The sequence below is a fragment of the Nomascus leucogenys genome, chromosome 3 (genome assembly GCF_006542625.1).
Source record: "Nomascus leucogenys isolate Asia chromosome 3, Asia_NLE_v1, whole genome shotgun sequence".
NCBI classification, from domain to species: domain Eukaryota; kingdom Metazoa; phylum Chordata; class Mammalia; order Primates; family Hylobatidae; genus Nomascus; species Nomascus leucogenys.
Genome location: NC_044383.1, coordinates 33,975,834 through 33,995,785, shown reverse-complemented (window position 1 = coordinate 33,995,785; position 19,952 = coordinate 33,975,834). Strand labels below are relative to the sequence as shown.

Here is a 19,952-nt window from a genome sequence, read left to right as displayed (position 1 = left end):
TCTCTTTTTTTAAAAAAAAATGCATTTTGCATTGTAATATAGGAAAGGTACTCTACTTTTTTATTTCAGAATTATTTCTACATGCACTTCTTTTTATCAAGTTTGCTTTTCTGCCCAAATAAGGAACAGTGTGGTTTGTCTAACAATGTGAAATCACCAATAAACACTGGCTAGATTGGTTTCAGGAGCGTGATGTGTGGTTTATTGTTGATTGGGGGTGGGTTTACTGTGAAGCTAATGATCCTTATACCTTAAAGCCCCTCACTTACATGGGCTTTTTTTCTATTTGTAATGCTGAATCTTGTTTTTAAAAGGCTTTCCAAATTCTGTTAGCTTCAGACATCACAAAAGCTGGTTCTGAGGGGTGCTGTGTAAGAACCTTGGAGATCTAGGAGTTGGCTTTAAAGACAATGTTGGATGAGCAAGGCAGATAGCTTTTTTTTTTTTTTTTTTTTTTTTTTTTTGAGACAGAGTCTCGCTCTGTCACCCAGGCTAGAGTGCAGTGGCACGATCTCAGCTCACCGAAACCTCCGCCTCCCGGGTTCAAGCAATTATCCTGCCTCAGCCTCCTGAGTAGCTGGGATTACAGGCTCCCGCCACCATGCCTGGCTAATTTTTGTATTTTTAGTAGAAATGGGGTTTCACCGTGTTGGCCAGGCTGCTCTCGAATTCCTGATCTCAGGTGATCCGCCCACCTCAGCCTCCCAAAGTGCCGGGATAACAGGCGTGAGCCACCGCACCCAGCCAAGTGCTCAGAAGTATTTTAATCAACTCTTAGTCTTCTTTATTTTCTGAACTTTTAAGCCTTTTTCCTCAGAGTCTTCTACTATTTGCTTTCCCAATGATTATTCTGTTAACAGCGGCAGCACAGTTCTGCTATGTGTATGATCTCTGTGAGTGTAGATACCCTTCACTCTCCTTGTTTTACAGATGAGGAAACAGTCTGAGAGAAGTTTATTAACTTGCCTAAGGTCACACAGCATAGAAAGCAATAGAGCTGAGATTCAAACCTTGATATGTTTCATGGAACACCTTTACTTGTTTCATCTTCCTGATGTCAGCCAGCCAGATATCTTGGAATGAGAATCTGAAAAAATTCCAACACAAAATACTAATGTCCTAGCGGCCAAGAAGAATTATTATTATTTTTAAAAAGTATAATTTATTTTTTAAACTTGGTGGTAGGTACACAGGCATTTGTTTTATTGTTATTCTTTATACCCTATACATATTTTATTATCATTCTTTTTATGTTTATAAAATATTTAGGCCGGGTGCGGTGGCTCATGTCTGTAATCCCAGCACTTTGGGAGGCCAAGGCAGGCGGATCACGAGGTCAGGAGATCGAGACCATCCTGGCTAAGACGGTGAAACCCTGTCTCTACTAAAAATACAAAAAATTAGCCAGGCATGGTGGCGGGTGCCTGTAGTCCCAGCTACTCGGGAGGCTGAGGCAGGAGAATGGCATGAGCCTGGGAGGCGGAGCTTGCAATGAGCTGAGATCGCGCCACTGCACTCCAGCCTAGGAGACAGAGTGAGACTCCATCTCAAAAAAAAAAAAAAAAAAGAAAAAAATATATATGTATATATATAAAATATTGTAGAAAAGAATAATTATTGTTTTTATGAATTACATTTTTAGTTAATGCAATTCTAGCAATATAAATACAAAACAAAAAGCAAAAAAGCAAAACCAAAAAGCCCAATCAAAAATATCACCACCCAGCCCAGGTGCAGTGGCTCACACCTATAATCCCAGCACTTTGGGAGGCTGAGGCAGGAGAATCAGTTGAATTTGGGAGGCAGAGGTTGCAGTGAGCTGAGATCGTGCCACTGTACTCCAGCCTGAGTGACAGAATAAGACTCCGTCTCAAAAAAAAAAAAAAAAAATCACCTCCCAGAAACACATTAAATGAGAAATCATTCCACAATATTCTGGATGCATCTATAAAGAAAGATAGAAAAGAAGTGATTAAGATTGTCTCAGTTATCTAGTGTGTGTAACAAGCTACCCCAAAACTTAATGGCATATAACAAAAAACCAATTATTTATTCAGGGCTACAAGTTCTAATGCTTGAAAAAAGATTGCTACCTCAGCCAGTTTCAGAGCTGCCCCCACACGTGGGGACATCTTTTAGTCATCTAATTTCAGCGGCCTCTAGGCAAGTGAACCAGCTATTGTCTCAAGCACATCAGTAAATCTGTCAATATTGCTTCACTCATTGGTTAGGACTGGTAGTCCCATGTGCTTGGCACATGTAGGCACTTAATGAAGATTCATGAACAAATGAAGTAAGTGAGGGTGCCTTTCATGGACCTAACTGCTTAGCACTGATTTCTCTTTTTGCCTGACTTAGGTATTTGGCTCGAGTAGGGGAGCTTGAAGCTACTGACACTGAAGACCCAAATCTGAATTATGGACTTGTTGTTGACTGTGGCAGCAGTGGTTCCCGGATTTTTGTTTATTTCTGGCCAAGACATAATGGGAACCCCCATGACTTGCTGGACATCAAACAGATGAGAGACCGCAACAGCCAACCAGTGGTTAAAAAAATCAAGCCAGGTGCTAATCAGAATATATTTTGTTGTCAATCTCTTTTAAGGCATGAAAGAGGAGAGAAAAGAAGGAGAAAGCAAGCTACCCTTTTCTTCTTGAGAGTCTGGGTAATGGGAGGGATATCTCATTCACTGTCACCCCCTACCTCTCAAATAAATAAATGTTTAGGATATTAAGGAGAACCTTATAGGGTATCAGTTTCCTGAGTCTTATGTGAGCCGCTTTTTAAAGAGACTTTTGTCTGTTTGTTTGTTTTAACTTAAGGAATCTCTGCAATGGCAGACACTCCAGAACATGCCAGTGATTACCTTCGTCCTCTGCTGAGCTTTGCTGCTGCTCATGTGCCCGTGAAGAAGCACAAGGAGACCCCTCTTTACATCCTCTGCACAGCAGGCATGAGGCTTCTCCCTGAGAGGTGAGATGCAGCATCCAGGAAACACAGGAAAACGGTGGCACAAGAGATGAAAGGCCAGTTTCATGCACTGTCCTCTGTGGTTCCCTGGTGTATACCCCTAAACCCAATTATGACATTCATTCCCAACTTCTTGTCATTTGCTGCTTTGGGATCAGCATCTGTCTGGGATGACTATAGTGATTCTTAGTTTGGATTGAGGGTTGGGAGTTGTGGTGATGGGAATAGATTTGGATCATCGGGCACATAGAGAACATAATTACAGAATAAATTAGGAAGAGGGTCACCTGATGACCTGGATACCTAGGGACTAGTCGGAGAGCTCTGGTAGGAACACTACCTTTGCTGTAACTCTGCCTAGAACCCTGGCAATAACTGGGGAGTCCCTCATCTTGCTGCTACCGGGAAGCTCAGTCTCCATTGCCTTAGGCCTGTTTTCTCAGCCCCAGCCAGTCACATCATTTCCACTTGACCTTGGCAATTCAGCCTGACACCTTGCCACCTGATCCTCTTCCTGCATTAGAGGAAGAGGAAGAGAAGGCTGTATTTAGGCCAGACTCCTTGTTTGTGATTTCTCTCCTTTGGTACCACCTTGATTGTCCATACTTATGTAGGCCTGGGGTAAGAATGAGCTCCCTGAACTTTTTTTTTTTTTAATGATTTTTATTTTATTGTGGTAAGAACACAACATGAGATCTACCCTCTAACCAGATTTTTTTCTTTTTTTTTGGAGACAGGGTCTGCTCTGTTGCCCAGGCTGGAGGGCAGTGGTGTGATCACAGCTCACTGCAACCTCTGCCTCCCAGGCCCAAGTGATCCTCCCACCTCAGCCTCCTAAGTAGCTGGGACTACAGGTGGGCACCATCACACCCAGATAATTTTTGTGGAGCCAGGTTTCACCATGTTGCCCAGGCTGGTTTAGAACTCCTGGGCTCAAGTGATCCGCTTGCCTCAGCCTCCCAGAGTGCTGGGATTTCAAGCGTCAGCTACCATGTCTGGCCCAACAAATTTTTAAGTATACAATACATTATTGTTGACTGTGTGTACAGTGTTGTACAGTGGATCTTCAGTGCTTATTCATCCTGCTTAACTGAAATTTTGTGCCTATTTATTTCCCTTAGCATATTGTCCTTAGTGTTCATCCACCTTGTCACATATTGCAGAATGCCCTTTTTTATTTAAAAAGGTCTAAATAGTTTTCCACTGTGTGTATATACCATGTTTTCTTTACATATTCCTCTGTCAGTAAACATTTAGGTTGTTTCCACATCTTGATTATTGTAAAGAATGCTTCAGTGAACATGGGAGGGCTCATATCTCTTTGAGATCCTGATTTTAAATCTTTGGAATAATTAGCCAGAAGTAGGATTGCTGGATCATATGACAGTTTAATTATTTATTTATTTATTTATTTATTGAGACAGGGTCTCGCTCTGTTGCCCAAGCTGGAGTGCAATGGCATGATCTCGGCTCACTGCAACTTCCACCTCACAGGCTCAGGTGATTCTCCCACCTCAGCTTCCCGACTATCTGGGACCACAGGCATGTGCCACCATGCCTGGCTAAGTTTTTGTATTTTTTTGTAGAGATGGGGTCTTGCCATGTTGCCCAGGCTGTTCTTGAAGTCCTGGGCTCAAGCAGTCTGCATGTCTTGGCCTCCCAAAGTGCTGAATTACAGGTGTGAGCCACCGTACCTGGCCTATATTTTTAATTTTTTGAGGAACCTCCATACTGTTTTGCAGAGCTGCTGCACCATTTTGCATTCCCACCAGCAGTATGCAGAGTTTCCAATTTCTCCACAGCCCTGCCAACACTTGTTTTCTTTTGTTTTTTGGATAACAGCCATCCTGACAAGTGTGAGGTGATATGTCATCGGGGTTTTGATTTGCATTTCCCTGATGACTAGGAATGTTGAGCAACTTTTCATATGCCTGTTGGCCATTTCTGTGAATGGAGAAATGTCTATTCAAGTCTTTAGCCCATTTTTACATTGGGTTAATAGGATTTTTGCTGTTGAGTTGTAGGAGTTTCTAAAATGTTTTAAAGATTAACCCCTTACCAATGTATAGTTCTCAAATATTTTTTCCCATTCTGTAGCTTGCCTTTTTACTCTGTTGTTTCCTTTACTGTATACAGAAATTTTTAGTTTGATATAGTCTTACTTGTTTATTTTTTGTTGCCTGTGCTTTTGGTGTCATATCAATGAGACCATTGCCAACCTTAACTTTAGAATTCATCCTCCTGGAATGTTCATGGTCTCATAGGCATCAGGTATTTCCTTATTAGCTTAAATATTTTCCCTTGGTCAATAGCAGTTTTTTTTTTTTTTTTACAACATTTAAATTTTATAGTTGGCTTTCTTTCGTTAAAACAACAGCAAACAACAAAAACCTCAGCCATACATGTAGGGCTCCAAGGCTTATGTCAGACGTGCAGACAACATAACATATAGCAGCAATGCTTCTTTCAGTGGACTTTTTTTCACAGTTACTGGTTTACTGACTGGTTTACTGTCGAGAAGCAGATTATTTATGTAGCCATTTGTCACCATGAGAGGTTTTTTAGTTCCTTATTACTCCATACATTTCAGTCTTTAAAAAATTTTTCGTTTTGTTTTTACTTATCTTTAAAATCAAACTTTAAATATTGTAACTGCAGCCTTAACTCCTTAAGGGAAATCTTAAAAATGAACAAAACGAAACAATACAACTTACAACCCTGCTACCCTATCAAAACTGTTTCATTTTGTTGTATTCCCTCCTCTCTGTTCACATATATGTAATTTCCACAAAGTTGTAATCACACTGTGCATGCAATTAAGAATTTTTATTTGACATAGGTGATATTCATATTGTTCAAAAATTTTAGAAACCCTGGGAAGAATATAGATGACACAAGAGCAGATGCCACATCACAAAGTCTATAAAAGGCCAAGGAAAGGGGAAGGAGGCCAGAGAAAAAGCTGACTTGGAGGTTAAAAAGGCAGAATTGACCAGCTGAGCTGGGCAGAGGAACCCACTTGGTAGTTCAGCTACCTTTAGTGTGTTTGGAGCAAAGGAGATTGTTGACTCACCGCCTGGCACTGTTTGGTATTACCTCTGTCAAAGAAGATTCCATCCAAACAAAACTCACTGTGTAGCTCCACCCTTTTTGTCTAAGATGTTAGTTGTCAATGTGGAAACTCAGAATATTAATATTTATTGTATCTAAAGAATTTTTAAAGAAATTTGCCTTTTTCTCTTTCAACTTGTTTTCTGGTCACCTCTCTAAATAATGCATACATCTGTTCTAGGCTTATAAAATCATTGCTGCCTCTAAGTCCAAGCTAGTTGTTGGTATAAATGTGACTATCAGTATAAGAACCTGTTTTGTGTGATTAATGGTTTGCTAATTTATTAGCATTTGTACACAGATTCAAAATAGGGTTGAATCATTTAGACTATATTTTGAATTTATTAGCATTTGGTTTTATTTCTTTGCCAAAGGCCTGGACTAACAGAATTTTTTCTACCTCCCTTTTATTTTACAGTTAAAAAAATCCCTTAAAAATTACAACATAATACAAGGTGGTGTTTAATGAAATAATAATTTTCATTTTAGGAAATTTCACATGTGTATAAAAGTAAAAAGAACAGTGCAGTAAATCCCCATTTACCCACCACCCAGCTTTAACAATTATCAACATTTTGCCATTTTAAAAGCATTTTAAATAAATAAACTACATTGAATTTTAGAAGATGAAAGCTTTATCCTGTCACTATGTATACATGAAGAATGATTTGGGTTTTTGTTTTTTTAGCATAAATTGAATCACATTATACATACTGTTTTGTAAAATGTATTGGACATCTTTTATCTTTTCATGTCTATACATGTAGATATAAGTAGACTTCATTTCTTTTAACATCTGTATAGTATTACATTGCATGGCTGTGCCGTAAGTTATTTAACCAATCCCTATGGTATGGTATTTCCCGTTTTTCATTGTTATAAATAATTTTCGTTGTTATAAATAATGCTGCAGTATTTCTCTTCTTTATTTTATTGTCTGATGATTTCCTTGGAATTAATTTCTAAAAGTATAACAGCTGGATCAAAGGTTAAACACATTGAAACATTTTGAAACATGGTCCTGGATTGTCCTTTAGAAAGGTTGTACTAGTAATTTATTTATTTATTTATTGGAGATGGAGTCTCCCACTATCGCCCAGGCTGGAGTGCAGTGGCATGATCTCAGCTCACTGCAACCTCCACCTCCCGGGTTCAAGCGATTCTCCTGCTTCAGCCTCCCGAGTGGGATTACAGGTGTCTCTCACCGTGCCTGGCTAATTTTTGTATTTTTGGTAGAGACGGGGTTTCACCATATTGGCCAGACTGGTCTCAAACTCCTGACCTCAGGTTATCCACGTGCCTCAGCCTCCCAAAGTGCTGGGATTACAGGCATGAGCCACTGCACCCGGCCTGTACTAGTAATTTGCATAACTAACAGCAACATATGTTGGTGCCCATTCTTCCATATCGTTGCCAAAACCAGTGAACCCTCTCTTTGAGGAGTTTAGAAGCATATCCAACAGGGACAGAAGAATACCACTTCTTGGTCCCCATTTGAAATTCTTATTGCAAGAATTTAATATGTATAACAACGAGCTTTTTAAGAAACTATACTTGACATTATATTGGAAGATTATTACTTCAAATATAGATCTTCACTTTGAAGTGCTAACAACATTCTTCATCAAGTAATGCTAACAACATTCTTCATCAAGTAATACTGACAACTGTCTGAGCCAGCAGAATATTTTTGTAATGAATATTTTTTTAATCCAAGATAACTTGTCTTATTTTAACTAACATTTTCTCTAGATTCATATTATTACTTCTAGCTTTGTTTCTTTGCTTTCCTTTGCTTTATAATATTGATTACATGCTTAAAATGTTAGAGGAAAGACAACCCTATAGATACGAAGTTTCAAATGTTTTCCCCAAATTGGAAATGTTGTTATGTCCTCTGGATTTTGATCTTGATCTGGGGTTTTCAAATGGTAAGATTTTTACAATGAAAAAAAAAATCAACCCTTGAAATATGGAAAAGGAGATTAAAAAGTTAATTGTGGCTGGACGAGGTGGCTCACGCCTGTAATCCCAGCACTTTGGGAGGCCGAGGCAGGTGAATCACCTGAGGTCAGGAGTTTGAGACCAGCCTGACCAACATGGTGAAACCCCATCTCTACTAAACATACAAAATTAGCCGGGTGTGGTGGTGCATGCCTGTAATCCCAGCTACTTGGGAGGCTGAGGCAGGAGAATCACTTGAACCTGGGAGGCAGAGGTGGCAGTGAGCTGAGATCACGCCATTGCACTCCAGCCTGGGCAACAAGAGTGAAACTCCATCTCAAAAAAAAGTTAATTGTTAGCTTATGTAAAGGATTATATTAAAACTTGTGGAACCAACAGTACATCTTGTGTGGTAATGTGAAGCATTGTTTCTGTGTTGTGTAAGATTTGAGGATGAGATTGTGTTCCTTAATTTAATACCTTTGTTTTACAGTAGTGAGGAATAATGTAATTACATCAATTTTATAGATTATGCAACTTGGCTGCAGTTTCCTGTGGCTTGTTTGTACTCAGCCTGTGAGAGTCATAGAACCACAGTCTCATAGCCTCATCTTTTAACACTCTTTGAATAATAACATCATATAAGGGGAAAGTATTATTATTACCATGTTGCCTTTTAGGTAGGAGGCTATACCTGGAGGCAGTTTAAACTTTTAAAATCAAAGGCGGTACCAAAAAGAAGCAGGGCTGGACAAGTAAATGAGGTAGGTGAACAGTGAGGTCATGACAAGGCTAAGTAGAAGGACAAGTTGAGGCAGTTTATGAGAAGAGAGTTTAGTGACTAACTTTGGGATTTTTTGTTCTTTCTTGCAGGAAGCAGTTGGCTATCTTGGCTGACCTAGTGAAAGATTTACCACTGGAGTTTGACTTCCTCTTTTCACAGTCTCAAGCAGAAGTGATCTCTGGGAAGCAGGAAGGTACTGGGCCTTAAGGGGTGCAGCTGGTTCACCTCTAAGCCAACCACAGCACAGCCTCTCTAAAGGGTGTTTAGAATTATTCTATATATCTGATTTTAATTTTTCTGCCAATAATTTTCTTGATTCTGCTACATAGTTGATTTGATTATTTGCATATTTTGCATTGGCATCTGTTTTAGAATGCTGGTTCTGGAAGTCAAAAATGTATATCTCTTTTTAACTTAGTGCTAAGCATTATGTTTATAAGAATGTATTAGTATTTAATGATTTCAGTCGGATATTTGGTTAGCTAACTATACTTTTGAAAACATATAGTTCTAGGAGTTGTATTGAGTTTGTCAAAGTCAAATGTAAGGTAAATTATTAAAGTAAGGAAAAACTTTAATTTCAAGGGATGATCAGAATGAGTTACTTTCGTTTTGTTATGCCTTCATTGTAATTACTATGCAGTATTGATAATTCCCTGGAATCTCACACTATTGGGTTTATACTTTTAGAGTGAATATGTGTTCTCATGCAGCCAAATGTGGCCAGTTTGATGAATTATATTTCCATTTCTTATAAACGAGAAGGAGATCTTATATGTCTTCTAATTGCAGACATATACATGGGAAAAGATTTACCTTTTAAAATTTCAGTATTGCATTTTTCAGTTGTAAAATTTCTATTTTGATCTTCTTAATATTCTATTTCTTTTCTTTTCTGTTTCTTTGCTGAGACCTTCTATCTTTCCATTCATTGTAAGACTGCTCATCTTTCTTTGTTATATGGTTGCTCTAATATCTTTGATAATTCCAATGTATGTGTCATCTCAGAGTTGGCATCTTTTGATTGTCTTTTCTCTTATGAGTTCAGATTTTTCTGGTTCTTTGTATGCCAAGTATTTTTATATTCTATCCTGGACATTTTGAATATTACATTATGAGACTCCGGGTCCTGTTTAAATCAAAGAGAACATTTTGTTTGTTTGTTTTAGGAGGCAGTTGATCTCAAGTTCTGACCTGCTCTCTGTAGGCTGTGATTCTTTTTTTTTTTTTTTTTTTTTTTTTGAGACAGAGTTTCACTCTTGTTACCAACGCTGAGTGCACTGGTGCGATCTCTGCTCACTGCAATCTCCGCCTCCCGGGTTCAAGTGATTCTCCTGCCTCAGCCTCCCAAGTAGCTTGGATTACAGACATGCACCACCACGCCTGGCTAATTTTGTATTTTTAGTAGAGACAGGGTTTCACCATGTTGGTCAGGCTGGTCTCAAACTCCTGACCTCGCGATCCGCCCGCCTCAGCCTCCCAAAGTGCTAGGGTAACAGGCGTGAGCCACTGCGGCCGGCCCATGATTCTATTAGTTCATTTTTCTTTTCTTTCTTTCTTCTTTTTTTTTTTTTTGAGATGGAGTCTCGCTCTGTCATCCAGGCTGGAGTGCAGCGTCGTGGTCTCGGCGCACTGCAACCTCCACTCCCTGGTTCAAGCGATTCTCCTGCCTCAGCCTTCCTGAGTAGCTGGGACTACAGGCGTGTGCCACCACGCCTGGCTAATTTTTTGTATTTTTAGTAAAGACAGAGTTTCACTGTGTTAACCAGGATGGTCTCGATCTCCTGACCTCGTGATCCACCCGCCTTGGCCTCCCAAAGTGCTGGAATTACAGGTGTGAGCCACTGCGCCCGGCCTATTAGTTCATTTTTCAAAGCCTTGGTCACTGCTATTTGGATTTGTCTTGTGTGTCAGCCAGTGGCTAATCTGGAACCTGGGCAGTGGCCTAGCCTGTAGTTCAGTTCTTAGAGCTGTTTGTATATTGTTTAGGGTCAGATCCATGTATTTGTAGCTTGGAGGTGAGCCCAGGGGTTCATACACAACTTTGCTCCCTACTGTCTGTGATCCCTCTGACACTTTCTGGTTCCTTGGAGCTCCCTTTCATTACCCTCCTGTCAGAATACCAGAGCTTTAATTTGCCCACTCTCTGCCATGCACTTCTCATGATTGCATCTGCATCCAAGGCCAAGTGGTGGGAGGACAGAGGGAGACAAAATAAACAATAGGATTTGTTTCACACTCTTGAAGCTACAGCTTCTCTGGTCAGAGAAAAGAATTCAAAGCCCTCAGAGTTTTAGGTCCTGCTCAACTTCTACCTCTGTTGCCTGAGGTTAGAGAGAACAAAATAAGAAAAAAAAAGAAAAAAAAAAAGCAGGAGATTTCCCTTATTTTCTCTGAACTTTTGGCATTCCTTTTTCTGTTCTTTGGACCAGAAAATGAATTGAAGTTCCTCTGTTCATACCTGGTGTTACTTTCATGTTTCAAGCTGCTCTTAAGTCTAGACCAGGTAATAACTGAGGGGGAAGAAATGGGACACTCACTACTGGCTTGGTGGTAGTTTAAACCCTGGTCTCTGTCCCGGTGTGCTCATTATCATTTACTTTCAGAGTTTCCAGAAAGCTGCTCCATGCATTCTATCTAGAGTTTATATTTGTATTCAGTGGGGAGACAAGATTGCCCAGAACTAGAACTCCAAGATTTACATTTTTTCTTTTTTTCGATATCTTCGTGACATTAAGATGATTTATATTTCTTAAACATTTGTTATACAATTAATTTCTATTCATTGAGGAAATTTAGAAGATGCAAATGATTTTAAAAGGGAAAAAAATCACAAGATGAGATTTGAAATTCCTACATTGAGAGTATGGAATAAAATACTATGATTACTTTTTCCAAGAAAAAGAGGAAAGAGAAGCTCTAAGGGAGAGGTGTATACATGGCATAGCAGTAGAGAATTAAGTGAGGGCTTTTCTATTTCTTACTTAGGGGTTTATGCATGGATTGGAATCAACTTTGTTTTGGGAAGATTTGACCACGAGGATGGTGAGTAATACTGTTTTTTTATGACAATTTACCTAAGGGCTGAAGATTTAAGTTATAACCTATCAGTAGCATGTAAATGCAAATTTTGAGTTGTTTTTCTTTTTTCAAACATAAGATGCTTCATTTTCCAGTCCTAATTTGCTTTCTTTTATTTCTTTTTAACTTGTTAATATGGAAAGTTTCAAACATTCACAAAAGTAGAATAATAAAATGAACCTCCATGGACCCATTACCCAGACTCAATATTTACTAACGTTTTGCCATTTCTCCCCCATATTCCCCCATGTATTAAAGGTTTTTTTCTCATTGAATGTTTTAAAAAGCAAACCCCAGACATGTAATTTTTATTTCCATGTATGTCAGTATGTATCTACAACAGATAAGGGGTTTCAAAATGAACAAAAAATATATCCATAATGCCATTTTTAAACTTAATAGAATTAACAATTTCTAATATCATACAATACCCATCTAATACCCTACCCAGGTATAGATTTTCCTGATTTTCTCAACAATGTTTATTTGTAGTGGGCTTGTTCAAATCAGAATCTGAACAAGGGTCATGCATTGCATTTGATGAATATGTCCCTTTAGTCTCTTTTAATCTATAATGGCTAACCTTACCACCTCACTCCCCTGCCTTTAAAAGCAAGAAAAAATTGGATCACCTGGTAGAAAGAATTTGCCACATGCTGGATTTGATTGACTGCATCTTTGTGGGGTTAACATGTTTTCTTTAACATGTTTCTTATCCCCTCATATGTCCTTTAAACTGGAGGTCAGATATAGATGTTTGATTAGACTCAGATTCAATTCCATCTGCAAGACTAAATCATAGAAGGCGCAATGTGTTTTCCACTACTCACATCAGGAGTTTTGTAATGTCTGGTTGACTCACTTTTGTCATGCTCAGACTCATCAGGTATTGAGGGTTCAAGTATCATCAGCCGGATCTAACTTAGTATTAAAATTCCTTATCTGCCTTTCACGGAATGGTTGTAATAGCCAGTTGTGATCATTGCTTAGACATGTTTTTCATTAGAGATTGCAAAATGGTGATATTTCTAATTCTGTCATTCCTTCCGCATTTAACGCTAGAATTTTTATGTAATGAACTTTTCTTGATCAACTCTTTGGTTACCCTGACATATAGTTCTTATGGGAAAGACAGAATAAATCCTGATTCTTTTTATTTATCACATTTCTGAATAATGAGTTGGTATCTAGCAACTTCCAAAGGTAACCAGTGAAAAAAAAGTTTTAATTATTATTATGAACTCATGGATTTTAATATATTAGATGCATTAGAGCCCATCACATTATTACTATTTTAAGGAGCATCTTTAGGTTGGCTCCTGTATCCTTTTAATATGACCCCAATACTCTTTTATATTCCCCTTGCTATCTGGTACAGCAATGTATTCCAGGGTCATCTTGTATACTTTCTACCCTAGACCTGGCATTGGCCTGTTTTTAAAAGAGCCCTGGTTTCTTTTAGTAAAAGATGGTATTTAGAGATTATTGGTCCAGATACCACAGGTGGTCATTACTCCTGGGATATCATTGCTTCTAGGCCTGTCAGTGAACAGAGCTAGGAAATATGTATTTTTTAGAAAGAGAAAAATAAATGAGTTCATAGTCATATTTCTGACTCATATGTAAGATTATAGGGTGCTATTAATTTATTTGATTTTTATACCTATATCCTTTTTGTTGTTATGCTGAATCTTTGTTTCTAAATATATTGACATAAACATTTATTTGTTTTATTCCACAATATATTTCATAATTTTTTTTTTTTTGAGACGGAGTCTTGCTCTGTCACCCAGGCTGGAGTGCAGTGGTGCGATCTCAGCTCACTACAACCTCCGCCTGTCGGGTTCAAGCGATTCTTCTGCCTCAGCCCCCTGAGTAGTTCGGATTACAGGTGCGCAGCACCATGCCCCACTAATTTTTGTGTTTTAGTAGAGACAGGGTTTCACCATGTTGGTCAGGCTGGTCTCGAACTCCTGACCTTGTGATCTGCCTGCCTTGGTCTCCCTTCATAATTTTTAAATAATAAAACCAATAATATTGTTAACAAATAAGACTACTGTGATGTAGCTTAAGATATTTGTTTCTTTTGTCCTTAGGCTATATCCTACTAGGGATACATAGTCAAAATGTCACGTTTAAGTAATTTGCAAGAATTATTCTTTGTGTAATAATACAGTTGATTCAGTTAGTATACTTCAGTTGATTCAGTTAGTATACTTGTTTGCTTTCTTTTTTTTATTTTGAGACAGGTTCTCTGTCACTGAGGCTAGAGTTTAGTGGTGCGATAATAGCTCACTGCAGCCTCAAACTCTTGGGCACAAATGATCCTCTGGCCTCAGCCTCCTGAGTAGCTGGGACTACAGGTGTGCACCACCATGCCCAGCTAATTAAAAAAAAAATTTTTTTTATGAGAGTGTCTTACTATGTTGCCCAGGCTGGTCTTGAACTCCTCGGCTCACGTAATCCTCCCACCTTGGCCTCCCAGTGTGCTGGGATTAGAGGTGTGAGCCATGGCGCCTGTCTGCTTTCAAAGTTTTAAGGGATTGCTGTTTTGGGGGTTTGACTTAATTTTGTTTTTTAATTACTAGAGCCCTTTTGTTCTCTTATTTATTTCAGAATCAGATGCTGAGGCTACCCAGGAATTGGCAGCAGGACGAAGAAGGACAGTAGGGATACTGGATATGGGAGGAGCCTCTCTCCAAATTGCTTATGAAGTTCCTACCTCAACCTCTGTCCTTCCTGCAAAGCAGGTAATTTACCTTTTAGGGAAATTTAGTTGCTAGGAATGCTAGTATTTGAGAAGGAAGGGCACTGTCTTTGGACTTAGACCAACCTGCCTGGCTCTAAATATTTGTTCAGATACTTGCTAGCTTGCGTTATCTTGAGTAGGTTACCTCTCTGAGCCTCAGCTTCCTCCTGTGTGAAAAAGGGATAATAATAGTATCTACCTCATAAAGTTATGAGAATGAAATAATACCATGTTTGTAAAGCATTTAGCAAACTGTCCAGCATAAGTGTTCGATACATTTTAACAATTATAACTGTACTAGGTATCTCCTGCCACTGCTGAGGATAAACATGATAATGCATTTACATTCTGGAGCACAGTATTTGATACATATCTATTGTTCAATAAATGTTACTCCCTTTCCCCTTACTGATGATTCCATTCTGGGCCCTCTAATAATCTTTAGCCCACTAGAATGTAAAGAATGTATTTTGAGGGAGAAGTTTCATCCTACACAGACACTTTTTGTACACCCATTATGTACACCTATCATGTACACCCATTATGTACACCCATTATGTACACCTATTATGTACACCCATTATGTGCAAGGAATAGACAATACTATGTACAAGGAATAGACATGTTAGTTACACTGTCCCTAAAAACTTATAATTTATCTGTCAGTGGAGACAGCTTGTGATATCAGGGAGACTGTAGCAGTGCTTAACTTGATCTAAACCAGGGCTTCTCATCGTTGAGAAGGGATTATTATCGTTGTCATCAGGGGTTAACATGCATCATGTGATATCTCTTGCCTCTACCAGATGTCAGTAACAATCCTCCCCCTTCCAGTTGTGACAATCAAAAGTGTCTCCAGACATTGCCAGATGTGTGGGGCAGGGTGGAAATTGCCCATCATTGAGACCATCTGGTTTAAACAGAGAGCTGTGGCAATATGGGGACTGGCAGGGCCAACTCGGTTTGCAAAGTTGAATGGGAGCCATTCTGGCTTCATGGAAGGTAAAGTTTTACCTGGGCCTTGGATGAGAGTAGGCTTTTTTTGCAGAGTGGAGGCTGAGGGAAGGCCACCTGCATGGAGGGAACACTATGTACAAAGGCACAGAAAAGCAGCACAGAGGCCAGAATGTCCAGGGAATGATGAATAGCCTTTTACAGTATAGGATTTTCAGGTGTGCTAGTAGTTAAGCCTGGGAAGATAAGATGGAGCTAAATCATGAGCAGTGTTGAGTGCTATCGTAGGGGGACTGGCTTTTATTTCCATAGATAGTGGAAAACCACCAAAGGTTTTTGAGTAAGGCAGTCACATGGGCCTCAGTTTCATTTATAAAATAATTAAACTGTGAAGTTCCTTCTCAGCTCTGAATTTTGTGATGATGTTAATTGTGTGACTGTGATCTGATCTGTTTTTTGTAGTGAAAGAATTTTTGTGTCAGTAGGAGAAAGAATATAGGTCACAGAACCTTGAGTGAGAAGTAATAAAGGGCTGAGTTAGACAAAGTAAGTGGAAATGAAAGGGAGGGGACAGATTTCAGGGGATAGTTTGGAGTGAAAAACCAATGTAATTGAGCGATTGATTGTGGTAGTGTGAGTAGGGTGGGAGGATGGCCAGCAGTGCTGAGGATCTATCCTAGATAACCAGAAGACTGAGGAACCCAGTCACTGAGAGAAGAGCAACAGGGGTAAGGGCAAGGGTCATATTAAGCAAACAGTATTGTCCTGAGAGATCTCGATGAGAGCATCTATCTGGTCTTCTAGTTCAGAAGTTGTAAAACTAATGACTTCAATTTTGGGTATATTGAATTTAAGATACCCAAGGAACATATGTGTCAGAATATCCACAGGACTGTTGGAAATGTGAGTTTAGCAGTCAGCAGAGAATTTCATGCTGGGGTTGGAAATGTGGGGGACTAACTAGGTTGTGATACTTCTTAGTCTATATTTGTTAGTATGTATTCAACAGGTAAAATGAAGGCATGGATCTGATACTAAGAAATAGGTGACAAGTGGGACTGGGGCTTCAAGTCTTAAAGAAATGACTTTTGTGTGTGTGCAGCTTTAGAAAGGAACACTGTTATGGAAAGCAACACTGGTACAGAATGCATACTTGCAAGCAACAAATTAGATTTACATATAGCAGGCCGGGCACAGTGGCTGACGCCTGTAATCCCAGCACTTTGGGAAGCCGAGGCGGGTGGATCACCTGAGGTCAGGAGTTTAGGACCAGTCTGGCCAACATGGTGAAACCCCGTCTCTACTAAAAATACAAAAATTAGCTGGGCAGGGTGGCAGGCACCTCTAATCCCTGCTACTCGGGAGGCTGAGGCAGGAGAATTGCTTGAACCTGGGAGGCAGAAGTTGCAGTGAGCGGAGATCGCACCACTGCACTCCAGCCTGGGTGACAGAGTGAGACCCCATCTCAAAAAAAAAAAAAAAAAAAGTAATTACACACAGCAATATAATGGCTCTTCAAGATGAATCTTAGTACTTGGTAAAAACGAAAGAAACTATGAGACAATGGCATTTAAAACATTTTAAATAATCCTGAATGCCTAATATATTTTTTTGTACAACTCACAAAGTTACGTACATTCACAAAGTTGTGCAGCCACCACTATTGAATTCCAGAACATTTCATCACCCCAAAAAGAAACCCTATATTCACTCCCCACTCATTTCCCATTAGCAGTCACTCCTCATTCTCTCCTCTCCCTACCCCTGACAACTATTCCTCTACTTTCTCTCTCCAGTGGATTTGCCTATTCCGGATATTTTGTATAAATGAAATCATACAATATGTGGTGTTTTACATCTGGCTTCTTTTATTTAGCAAAATGTTTTCAAGGTTCAGCCATCTTGTGGTATGGGTATTTCATTCCTTTTTATGGCTGAAAAACATTCCATTGTATGACCAACCATGCTGTATTTTGTTTATCCATTTATCAGCTGATGAAAATTTCAGTGGTTTTCCCTTTTTGGCTATTATGCACAGTGCTGCTGTGAACATTCATATACACATTTTTCTACGTACGTAAGTTTTTTTTTTTTTGAGATGGGGTTTCGCTCTTGTCATTCAGGCTGGAGTGCCATGGCATGATCTCGGCTCACTGCAACCTCTGCCTCCCAGGTTCAAGCGATTCTCCTGCCTCAGCCTCCTGAGTAGCTGGGATTACAGGCACCCACCACCATGCCTGGCTAATTTTTGTATTTTTAGTAGAGACGGAGTTTCACCATGTTGGCCACGCTTGTCTCGAACTCCTGGCCTCAAGTGATCGACCCTCCTTGGCCTCCCAAAGTGCTGGGATTATAGGCATGAGCCACCATGCCCAGCCCAGTTTTTGGATCTCTTGGTATATACCTTGGAGTGAAATTGCAGGGCACAATGGCATTTTCACAAATTAAAAAGAAATACATTCAAAACAAGAATCCTCATTTTATAACAATACATATATGCAAAAATTATACATAACACATTAGAATGGTTGCCTATGGCAGAGAGTGGGAATGAGAGTAAGTATGAAGATAAAAGGGAATAAATAAATAAAGCAAAAGAGAGGCTTTGCCATGATAATGTGGGATGAGCTGAGGAATATGATTAATTCAGCCTCTTCCCTTGAGGTTCAAGAAAAAATATAGCACCTTTTCATTGGAGGTACAATAAAATTGAACTTTCCCAATCCCCAAACCTGTCACAAGGAACCTTAGAGCTTCTTGGATAATTTTAGAAAAGGCCACAGAACCAGGCACGGTGGCTCACGCCTGTAATCCCAGCACTTTGGGAGGCTGAGAAGGGCTGATCATGAGGTCAAGAAATCGAGAACATCCTGGCCAACATGGTGAAACCCATCTCCACTAAAAATACAAAAATTAGCTGGGCATGGTGGCACGTGCCTCTAGTCCTAGCTACTCAGGAGGCTGAGGCAGGAGAATAGGAGAATTGCTTGAACCCAGGAGGCAGAGGTTGCAGTGAGCCGAGAGCGTGCCACTGTACTCCAGCCTAGTGACACGGTGAGACTCTGTCTGAAAAAAAAAAAAAAAAAGAAAAGAAAAAGAAAAGGCCAAAGAATAGATCTTATGATGATCCACAGAATTCCTTAAATTTATTTTTATTAAAGGATTTTTTCCTAACTATTAAAATAACACATTCCCATTGTGGGGAATTGGAAAATACAGAAAAATACATGTGAGAAAATGATATCTGTAGTAATTCTACCTCCTATATAACTACAGATAGTGTGTTGGGTTTCTAATTTCATATTTAGTTTTTAATTTAGTGTCTAATTTGTACCTTTGGGTGCAGTCTTGTCATTTTGTGTCTGTTTAAAATAATACTATGAGGATGAAAGAATGTTTAAGATGTTTTAAAGAGTAGTCATAGAAATGAAGCCTGGTGTATTAGCAATGTCATAGCTTTCTGGAAGGCAACCAAAACTAAAATTCCCTTTTTTCTCTTGGTATTGTATTATAGGAAGAAGCTGCCAAGATCCTACTGGCTGAGTTCAACCTGGGCTGTGATGTGCAACACACTGAACACGTATACAGGGTTTATGTCACAACTTTTCTGGGTTTCGGAGGCAACTTTGCCCGGCAGCGCTACGAAGACCTTGTTCTGAATGAAACTCTTAACAAAAACAGGTACATTTGACATGGGATCCGAGTTTCTGAAATATAATGTCAGGCTGCAGATATTAGGGAGAAATATTCACATCCTCCTAAGACAGATAAGTCCCTGCTTCCTCCTTCTTTCTGACTATCCCTGCCAATGGGGTAGCATCTCTTAAAGACTTCTATTAGCAGTCCCACTCTGGGTGAGGGTACATTCTGATCTTTGTTATTAGGACTCATAAAGTACAGTAGCTTATTGTGATCTCTTGCTGTTTCCCATATTCAGACCTGACATCATGGGAAAAGGGAGATGAATTAAATTGCCAATTTAAAATGTACAATATATAGTGTAGCTGCTAGCAGTTCCTTCTGCATGGAAGTGTTCAAGACATGTTTGTTGAATTACAGTGCAGTTGCATCTTTTGTGGGAGTTCAGTTCTGTAGTATGTCTAAAAGATAAAAAGCAAGCGTAGTTAAAATTAACTTTTAAAATGGTCTCTCATCAAATTCAGAATAGTCAGTTTTTCCTTTAGCATTGGACAGATCACAGATTCTTCACTTGAGTACCAGATGAAGTAGTTAGACCATAATGTACAAACAGTGGTGGGATTTCTTGTTTCTTTTTTGTTTTTTAAGTCTGTAAAATTATTTATTTTATCATTAAGCACATTGAAGGAAAGCATAAGAGAAAGCAGAGTTCTTTTCCAT

General features: G+C 39.2%; 2 protein-coding genes across 2 annotated transcripts in view; one reads left to right on the top strand and one right to left on the bottom strand.

Moving 5' to 3' along the window:
* The window catches only part of ENTPD7 (ectonucleoside triphosphate diphosphohydrolase 7), a 46,923-nt gene that overhangs the window by 17,489 nt on the left and 9,482 nt on the right, over window positions 1-19,952 (top strand). Inside the window, exons 4-9 of the mRNA XM_003255330.4 lie at window positions 2,359-2,564; window positions 2,823-2,973; window positions 8,899-9,002; window positions 11,798-11,854; window positions 14,507-14,640; window positions 19,108-19,274. Coding sequence (XP_003255378.1) covers window positions 2,359-2,564; window positions 2,823-2,973; window positions 8,899-9,002; window positions 11,798-11,854; window positions 14,507-14,640; window positions 19,108-19,274 — 819 coding nt within the window. The remainder of the gene's footprint in view (window positions 1-2,358; window positions 2,565-2,822; window positions 2,974-8,898; window positions 9,003-11,797; window positions 11,855-14,506; window positions 14,641-19,107; window positions 19,275-19,952) is intronic.
* The window catches only part of LOC100599631 (cytochrome c oxidase assembly protein COX15 homolog), a 38,534-nt gene continuing 36,020 nt past the window's right edge, over window positions 17,439-19,952 (bottom strand). Inside the window, exon 9 of the mRNA XM_030808596.1 lies at window positions 17,439-19,693. Within this exon, the coding sequence (XP_030664456.1) occupies window positions 19,628-19,693 (66 nt within the window). The 3' untranslated portion in view covers window positions 17,439-19,627. The remainder of the gene's footprint in view (window positions 19,694-19,952) is intronic.